The following is a 9,980-nucleotide window of genomic DNA, read 5'->3' as shown; positions in this document are numbered from 1 at the left end:
ACCATGGCACTCAGTGACAGCAATACAATATTTTCTTGGCAAAGCAACTAAGAAAAATTGGCCATAAATTAATTTATAGTCTAGTATTCTAATACATTTGTGTAATCATAACATACTTTATATAAACTCTTTCCTGAGATACTTTGGGTAGTTTAATTTTGTTGTATTACTGGATGCATTATCTTTGATAATTCACTTTAAAACACCTGTACAATATTTGTGTGTGTAGGACACTATCAATAACACGTAAAAAGTAGTAAATGCAAATATATGGCAATGGAACAGCTCTTATAAATGTTGCACTTTTAACCATGTTACACACACTTTAAAATTTGTCTCCTTTGGAAAAAAAATGAAGTTACATCTAAGAATCTACAAAATGCAAAAAAGTATTTCAGGAATGTTAGGGGTTGCAGTATAAGATAAATGATACAAAGAAAAAGTCGTAATTCTTATTGGCTAGGTATTGTCTTCAAAAGCAACTGGACATGTTGTAATCAGTTCACAGCATAATAAATATTTCTACTAATCTGTTTTGGAAGAACAAATGTCTTTTAGGGTTTCAAGCTCCTCTATAAGTTTCTTGTTCTGAACTTCTAGCACTGCAACACGACTCTCCAGACATTTTATGTATTCTTTCTTCCGACGTCGACATTCTTTAGCAGCTTCCCTGCAAAAAGCAGAAGTAAAGAGTGCAAACAAAAACGCCATTTGCAGCTATTAGAAAATGCAGATTGAAGAAAGCTCAGTATAGTATGGAGACCATGACAGCATTCCAAATTTTGGAACAATTTCCCAAATCAGTCTGAAAACACTAAGCAAAACTGGGTTCACAAGGGTCACAAGTGTCCCTTCCTCAAATTCACATGGCAATCTGTAGAATTGCTTCATCTCATGACTTGATTAAAGTTCATAGTAAACAAGGTCCAAGTCAAAGACAGTTATTCTGCTTTATGGCAATAAAGATCTTTGAGGGCCTTGAGTTCCTCAATCAGTGTCTTGTTTTGGTTTTCAAGCACAGCCACACGATTTTCAAGACATTTGACATACTCCTTCTTCTTTCTGCGACATTCTCGAGCAGCTTCCCTAGAACCAACACAAGGCAAATAACTACAGGAACAGCCACAACACGGCAAAGACTGGATAAGTGAAATTACCTGAAATCCCTACAATTCCACAATAAATCAATCATGTGTCAGACAAAAAGAAAGCTAAGCAATAATTGTAGACAACTGCACCATTAAGCAGCAACTTAAGACAACAGGAACAGCTTGTTAATTAATATAGTTTGCTCAGCTTCTACAGTATGATGAATGAACTTTTACTCACATGAACCGAGACACACACAGTGGGGACAATAATCAGATGTTAATGAACTGCCTTCAACTGCACTGTTATGATTAAATTACTGCCTTCATTTCTGAAAATAGCATTTTTTTGTTCCCATCACATCCCATTTTGATGTGCTTATGAAGGCATTTAGGGCATCATATTCTGCAATCAAAAAGTTTAACTCCAAAAATGTTACAGAATTACCTTTCAGAACATTTAATGTAGCAGCACCAGATTAAACGCTAAGTATCAATTTAATGTAACCTTGACCTTACTTTTGCAAAACTATGGGTTAGGGTTAGTTATAGTTCAATATGGGTATAATTGTTTTCTTTAAAAACGTTCACTTGTACTCATACAATCCTGATTCTTCTTTTTATGCAAAGACAACCACCCATTTCACAAATCTATTCAGAATTCTGTTACATAAACGTTAAGCAGTTTGGGAAGGATTTTCAAAAGCACTTAAGTGAGTTACCACCTAACTTCGTTAGGTATTTAAGCACTTCTGAGAATCCCACCCCTTAATATTTACAGGGATGATGTTATAAATTGTCATCATATATTAAGAAAAATGCTTTCCTGTATGCTCTGAAGAAGGGGGTGTGAAACTAGTTCAAAAACTGAAGAGAAAAGAATTAAAAAGAAAAGGAAGCAGTATGAAAACACAACAATCCTTATGAGTGATTTAAAATGAAGACAGGCAAGAGAGCAACACAATATCATGAATGCAATGAGAAAGGGTGCAGCGATTCAGTAATTTAGAGCTCTACATAGGAGTCTATTTCTTCCTGCTAAGTGCATGCAACTAAGTTCCACTGAGGTTAGCAGCAGGTATGCACATGCATAGATGAGAAAACAACACCATTATAAAAGTCAAAGTAATGCATGAAGAAAGCAAGGTAGTTTAGCTTATTCTGCACACCAAAGTACATCCCAAGAAATTAAAAAACATATCCAAAAGTGACCCAGTGCACCAACTGTCACACATAAAGCTACCGAAATCAAAGTTATACTATGGCAGTTTTATTTATTTTTCAAAAACATCTTCCTCCCAGCATATCATGTAACAGTCTGCAACAATCGTTTCAGAGTACAATAAAAGTTTCTTTTACAGTACACACTGGATAGATATTTCATTACACACCCACCAAATTTAAAGGTAGTTCATATTTAAAAAAATACAAACCACAAAAGAGATAATATAATTTGTATTACAGAGAAAATAACTGATTTTAATCACACAAATATTTTTCATCCTGCAGGATTTATATTTTTGATGTATATTTGGCATAAAGGTTTTGAAAATAATGCAGATATCTGAGTTTCAGACAGCAATAATTTTATGCTTCCTTCCAAAGGCACAAGCAGACAGCAACTGTAACCCACATGCTTTATACTTATGGTTGCCAACCCTCCAAGATTGTCCTGGAGCCTCTAGGAATTAAAGCTTAATCTTTAACTAAAGATTATGTCATGTGAGGAAACCTCCAGGAATACATCCAACCTAAATTGGCAACCCTATTTATACTGCATCATCTGACCTTGTTTGTCCCAAAGAAGGAGAGAGAAGCAGTGGAGGGGAGACATGGATTTTAGTTAGAATACTGTCTCCCCATACGTACAGAGTGCGGTGCAGGGCAACTTAGTTAGAAGGACCACAGAAATAGGGTGTGGCAGTTACTTAGACATGCTCATTAGCTTTTTCTGAAGTTGTATAGGAAGTTTTCATTGTGGGCAATCTGTGGGGCCTGACGGGTCACCACTCTCTGAGAGCTGAGCCAATGAAAGTGCACTGGGGAACAACAGAACTGAGAGATGTATCTGCTAGAGGGCAGGGTCCCAATACCTGTACCACTCTGGATACAGGCTACAGATTTCTTTTTCACTAGCAACTAAGGAGATCTAGTCCAAGGGCTGAATGCTTCTAGCCGTGGAGATTTCCAGACTGCCTGTCTGCTGACAGGGTTCTGAAGTGTTTGAAAGGACTGAGATGCAGCCATTCTTCCCAGGCTCTGAAGAGTCCAGGTGACACACATTACATATTATGACTACACTATTTAAAAAAAACAACAGTTACTCGCCTTCTTGTAACTGTTGTTCTTCTAGATGTGTTGTTCACGTCTATTCCAATCAGGTGTGCGCGTGCCCCGTGCACAGTTGCCAGAAATTTCCCCCCAAGAAGTTCCTGTTGGATCAGCTGTGGAGCCCCCTGGAGTGGCGCCTTCATGGCGCTCAATATATGACCCTGCCGACCCAGCCCCTCCTTAGTTCCTTCTTGCCGGCTACTCTGACAGAGTAGTGGATATTGGAATGGACGTGAACAACACATCTCGAAGAACAGTTACAAGAAGGTAAGTAACCGTTTTTTCTTCTTTGAGTGCTTGTTCACGTAGATTCCAATCAGGTGACTCCCAAGCTCTACCCCGGTGGTAGGGTCGGAGTCAAGGAATCGCTAATTGGAGCACCGCTCTGCCAAAAGCTGTATCATCTCTAGTGTGCTGTGTAATGGCATAGTAAGAGGTGAACGTATGCACTGAGGACCAAGTAGCTGCCCTGCAGATTTCCTGTAACAGGATCTGGGCCAGAAACGCAGCTGACGAGGCCTGTGCCCTTGAGGAATGAGCCTTAAGAGGTGAGTCTGGAACCTTGGCCAGCTCATAATATGTGCAGATACAGGCCGTGATCCAGGAAGATAATCTTTGAGAGGAGACTGGGAGTCCTTTCATGAGGTCTGCCACTGCCACGAACAGCTGGTTCGACCTCCTGTGTTCAATGTAGAATGCTAATGCCTGCCAAACATCCAATGAGTGCAGCCTTTGCTCTTGGGTACTGTTGTGTGGTTTGGGATAGAAGACAGGTAGAAAAATGTCTTGGCTAGTATGGAATTGTGACACTACCTTAGGGAGAAAGGCTGGGTGAGGTCTGCGTTGTACCTTGTCCTTGTAGAAGACCATGTAGGGTGGGTCGGAGGTAAGGGCCTTTAACTCTGACACCCTCCTGGCTGACTTGATAGTGACTAGGAAGGCTACCTTCCATGACAGGTAGAGAAGGGAGCAAGTCGCCAATGGTTCGAATGGGGGTCCCATTAATCTGGAGAGGACCGGGTTAAGGTCCCATGCCGGAAGAGGCTGTCTAACCCAAGGATATAGCCATTCCAAGCCCTTAAGAAAACATCCTACCATACGGTTAGTGAATATGGAGCGTCCAGATGTGCCCAGATGGAAGGCCAAGATAGCAGCAAGCTGTACCTTGATGGATGATGCTGCCAGGCCTTGTTGGTTGAGGTGCAGAAGGTAGTCCAGGATGAGTAGTATAGATGCCTGAAGTGTAGGAGTGTGATGTTGGGCACATCAGCAAGTGAACCTTTTCCACTTGGCCAGATAAGTGGCCCTGGTGGATGGTTTTCTGCTGCTGAGCAGGACCTTTCTTACTGGTTCTGAGCACAGGAGCTCCATTGGATTTAGCCATGAAGCTTCCAAGCAATGAGATGGAGAGACTGGAGGTCCAGGTGGTGAAGGTGACCACGGTCCTGCGTGATCAGATCAGGGAAGAGTGGTAACACGATGGGAGTGTCCACTGACAGCTCCAGAAGCATGGTGTACCAATGCTGGCAGGGCCACGCCAGGGCCAGCAGAATTACTACAGCTCTGTCTGCGGATTTTCAGCAGCACTCTATGCACGAGTGGGAATGGTGGAAAGGCATATATGAGACCATCTCCCCAGCGCAGCAGGAACGCATTTGAGATCAAACCCAGGCTGTGTTTCTGAAAGGAGAAGAACATTGGGCACCACCTGTTGCTCCGGGTGGCAAACAGATCAACCTGGGGAAACCCCCACTTTTGGAAGCTGGAATAGATGACATCCGGATGGATGGCCCACTCATGATTGTGAAACGATCTGCTGAGGTGGTCCGCTAGTTCGTTCTGCACACCTGGGATATAGAACACCTCCAGGTGAATGAAGTGGGCTATGCAGAACTCCCATAGTTGAAGGGCCTCCCAACATGGGGGGGGGGGGGAAAGAGCGGGCTCCACCTTGCTTGTTGATGTAAAATATGGCCGTGGTGTTGTCCGTCATTACCCGCACACTCTGGCCTTGGAGCCAGGATAGGAAGGTTTGGCATGCTAGCCGTACTGCTCTGAGCTCTCTGATATTGATATGCAGGGAGAGCTCATCCTGCAGCCATAATCCTTGTGCCTGGAGCTCTCCCAGATGCACCCCCCAACCCAGAGCTGACGCATCTGTTACTAGGGCCAAGGAGGGCTGGGGGCTGTTGAAGGGGACTCCCTTGCAGACTGTGCGAGGGTCGAACCAACATTGGAGGGACTCGAGTACCTGGTCTGGTACCGTGACCACAGATTCCAGGCTGTCGCGCCCCAGGCAGTATACAGACATGAGCCACGCTTGAAGTGGTCTGAGCCTCAGTCTAGCATGCCAAACCACGTAAATGCAGACTGCTATGTGGCTGAGGAGACTCAGGCATCCCCTCGCGGTAGTGGTCAGGTACCACCTGAGGCTTTGGATAATGTCTGTCATGGTCTGAAATCAGGTCTCTGGCAGGAGCGCCCTTGCCTGTACCGAGTCCAACACTGCACCAATGAATTCTGTTCTTTGAGTCGGTGACAAGGTTGATTTGTTCACGTTGAACAGGATACCCAGCCTCTCAAAAGTTGCTGTGACTAGTCGGACTTGAGACTCCACCTGCTCCCTGGTGTCCCCCCTGAGTAGCCAGTCGTCAAGGTAGGGATATACCTGCACCTGCCTCCTGCAGAGGAAGGCTGCTACAAATGACATACACTTACTTGGTGAACACTCGTGGGGCTGTCGACAGACCAAAGGGGAGGACCATGAACTGATAGTGTTTGTGGCTGGCTACAAACCGCAGAAATCGTCTGTGCGTGGGCCGAATAGCTACGTGAAAGTATACGTCTTTCATGTTGAGGGCAGTGTACCAGTCTCCCAGATCCAGGGAAGGAATAATAGTGCTCAGGGAGACCGTGGGTAACTTCAACTTCACCATGAACCTGTTGAGGCCATGCAGGTCTAGAATGGTCTGAGACCCCCCTTTGCATTAGGGATTAGGAAATAGCGCGAGTAGAGCCCCTTGCTCCTTAGCTCCTGAGGAACCTCCTCCACTGCTCCTATGGCAAGGAGCGATTGCACCTCCTAGATAAGGAGCTGCTTGTGAGAAGGGTCCCTGAAGGACGGGGAAGCGGGGTGGGAGGGAGAGGAGGAGAAGAATTGGAGAGAATATTCTATTTCTACTGTGCGGAGAATCCAGTGGTCCAATGTTATTTGGGACCATGCACAGTAGAAGTGGGTAGATGATTCCGAAAGCAGGGTTGAGGATCCGATATATGGTCTGACACGTCGTCCCCAGGCACACTTTCAAAAGGCCTGCTTGGAGGCCAAGAAGGTGCACGCTTGGCCCTGTGATGATGAGGGCTGGGACAGCTTATGCCTGCCGTTCCTACCTTGCCTTCTAGAAAAGTCTTGCCTAGGGCGAGGTTGGTAAGGATGTTGAGGGGGTTGAGGTTTAAAGTGTGTTCGCTGAATAGCGGGGGTATGCACCACCAACGACTTCATCATCGCCCTCGAATCCTTTAGGTCTGGAGTCTGTTTGCTTCGTGAATAATCCTGTCCCATCAAAAGGCAGGTCCTGCAGAGTCTGTTGGACCTCAGGGGGTAGGCCTGAAACTTGAAGCCATGAGGTCCGCCTCATGTCTATGCCAGAGGACAAGGTACGCGCCGCCGAGTCAGTAGCGTCCTGTGAGGCCTGTAAAGAGATCTGTGCCACTGTCTTGCCCTCCTCCACAATGGCCCCAAACTCACCTCTGGACTCCAATGGTATTAGCTCCTTAAATTTGAGCATGGAGTTCCATGAGTTAAAATTATATCTACTCAGGACCGACAGCTGATTAGCAATCCTGAGCTGTAGGCCGCCCGTGGAGTAGACCTTTCTACCAAAAAGGTCAAGTATTTTTACAGTCCTTGGACTTAGGCGTGGGTCCCTGCTGCCCCTGCCTTTCACGTTCATTAACCACAGACATCACCCAGGAGCAGAGCTGTGGGTGGGAGTACAGATACTCGTAACCCTGTAAGGGAATGAAGTATTTGCATTCTACTTCCTTGGCCATTGGGGGGATGGAGGCCGGCATCTGCCACACAGTTTTGGTATTGTTTTGAATGGTCCTAATGAGTGGAAGCGCTACTCGGGATGGACCTTCTGGGGCCAAATGTCCACCATTGGGTCCTCCTGTTCCATCATTGGGTCCTCCTGTTCCACCACCTACTCGGCTTGCAAGCCCATGTTTCGCACCACCCTGCGGAGTAAGTCCTGATGGGCGCGACTATCTATGGGTGGTGGTCCTGAGACCGAAGTTCCTGCGACCTTCTCATCCGGGGAAGAGGATGAGGATGCAGGCGGGAGAACCGGGTCATCCCAGGCCTGTTGGTCCATGGAGACCTGCTGATCGACCTGCTGTTCTGGGTCGATGATCCCGTTCCACCATAGGGGCAGGGGTCTGTGTCGGTGAAGCTGCTGTAACCGGAATCCCTTCAGCACCTCTGGGTGCGGGACAGCTGGCCAAAGCCGTTGGCAGCCTGGGCTCGGATGCCATCAACTGGGAGCCCTTGGACAAGGTACCCTGGGACTGGTGATATGCCCAGGGGGTCCAAAAAGGCCATTGTGCCGGTCCTTGCAATTGGGGTGGCCATGGCATTGTACCCACATCAGGCCGCCGATGTGTCAAGCGGTGCCGGCTCCAGTGTGAGTAGCTAGACCCCGTGTCAGATTCTGAGGACGGGGACCGGGATCTAGAGGGCCATGGCGGTGCCAATCGGAGCTGGCCAGGTGAATGGTGCCATGTGGAAGGGGAGCGGTGCCGAGACCTCGATCTGTATCGAGGGGATCGGTGACGCAGTGATGATTGGTGCTGGAAGTGGGACCTCTGACGATCCAGGGACCAGCACTGGGACTCTGAGTGGCGCCCCCTTTCTAGTGTTGGGGATCGTTGACCTGGCAATGCGGGCAGGCGCACCATTGTTGGCTTGCCATGAGATGGCAGTGCCGGGGGCTTGTTGCGGAGAGTCGGAAACCGCGGTGCTGTCATGGCAATGAAGTGCCGCGCGGCCTCAAAGATATCCGGAGTGGATGGCAGGCCCACCTCCTCCACCATGTGGATTGGGGAGTCCAATGGTCCCAGGCTCAACGGTACTCCTTGCATGTCTGAAGTTCCCGGAGCCGACTCCAAGGATCTTGGGGCCGGGTGTTCCTTTCTGGGACATGCCCCATTGGCCGAGACCACAGGGGAGGGTCTCACAGGAGATCCATCTCTACCCTGCTTGGTGTGCTTCTTCTGCGGTGCTGGAGAATGGGACCGGTGCCGGGCGGTTCCCACAGTCTTAGGCATAGGGGATTGGCACGGTGCCACAAGTCTCTGTGCTCGGAGATCTTCTGCGGTGCCGTTTCTGGTACCGATGCCGGAACACTCTGCACTGAGGAGCTTGGTGTCGGTGTCACGGAGTGTGGGGGGACACAAGACCCTGCACCCCCAGCTTCCTGCTATTCACCATGACTCTCAGCTAGCCAGTAAAGCAGAAGGTTTATTTAGATGACAGGAACACAGTCCAAGACAGGTCTTGCAGGCACAGACAACAGGATCCCCCCAGTTAGGTCCATCTTGGGGTCCCAGGGCACCACAGCCCCCTTGGGAGGTCAGAGCCCCGTCTGCCTCCCAGCCATTCCACCAGCCAGCACTGAACCTCTCTCCCCAGCGTCCCCTCCCACAGCCTTTGTCCAGTTTCCCGGGCAAAGGAGTCACCTGGCCTCTAACCCCTTCCTGGGTTCTCACGTTACATGCTCAGGTATTCTCCCTCACGGCCAGTCTCCCATACCCCCATGCAGACCATCCTAGCCACACTCCCCTGTCTTCCCAGCCAGCACTCTCCAGTCAGCATTTAAAGACCACATTAAGAACAGTCCCAGTTCGTCACAGTCGGGTCCTGCCGTGCCGAGGCAGGCTGCGGTTTAAGAGCCGCCTCCATGAGGAGCTGTTTCAACCTGAAATCCCACTCCTTTTTGGTCCTGGGTCGAAAACCCATGCAAATCCTGCACCTATCAGCTTGGTGAGCCTCCACCAGACACTTTAAACAAGCGTCGTGGGGGTCGCCCGTTGGCATGGGCTTATTGCAGGACTTGCAGGGCTTGAACCCCGGGGATCAAGGCATGCCCCGAGGTCCCCAAGGGGAAAGGTCGGGGCGGAGGGGAAACTCCCCATTCCTAACAGAACTACTAGTAACTAATAAAACTAGAGCAACTATAAACTACTAAGGTAAACTACACTAGAAAGCTAGGGGAAGCGAGTAGAACCTGTAATCAAGCCACTCGCAGTTCCGACAACCATCACAGGCGGTAAGAAGGAACTGAGGAGGGGCCGGGTCGGCAGGTTCATATATTGAGTGCCATGAAGGTGCCACTCCAGGGGGCTCCAAAGCTGACCCAACCGGAGCTGCTGGAGGAAAAATTTCTGGCAACTGTGCACGTGTGCACACCTGATTGGAATGGACGTGAACAAGCACTCAAAGAAAAAACGGCGAAATCATCTCTAAACGAAGATCAGAGGGAAATGTGTTTATACATGTAT

At 48.1% G+C, this 9,980-nt stretch overlaps 1 protein-coding gene across 6 annotated transcripts in view; it reads right to left on the bottom strand.

The window, feature by feature from the left end:
• Positions 1-320: 320 nt before the first annotated feature.
• CREM (cAMP responsive element modulator) overlaps positions 321-9,980 on the bottom strand; it is a 56,107-nt gene continuing 46,447 nt past the window's right edge. For 3 of the 6 annotated variants that reach the window (XM_065397666.1, XM_065397668.1, XM_065397671.1), the window contains one exon: positions 321-670. In XM_065397666.1, the coding sequence (XP_065253738.1) occupies positions 526-670 (145 nt within the window). In that variant the 3' untranslated portion in view covers positions 321-525. Of the gene's footprint in view, positions 671-941; positions 1,087-9,980 lie in introns of those variants that run through there. The other 3 variants (XM_065397667.1, XM_065397669.1, XM_065397670.1) reach the window with 1 other exon arrangement.

Source organism: Emys orbicularis, chromosome 2, assembly GCF_028017835.1.
Source record: "Emys orbicularis isolate rEmyOrb1 chromosome 2, rEmyOrb1.hap1, whole genome shotgun sequence".
NCBI classification, from domain to species: domain Eukaryota; kingdom Metazoa; phylum Chordata; order Testudines; family Emydidae; genus Emys; species Emys orbicularis.
The sequence above is the reverse complement of the archived record's forward strand: the minus strand, read 5'-3'. Positions and strand labels throughout refer to the sequence as shown.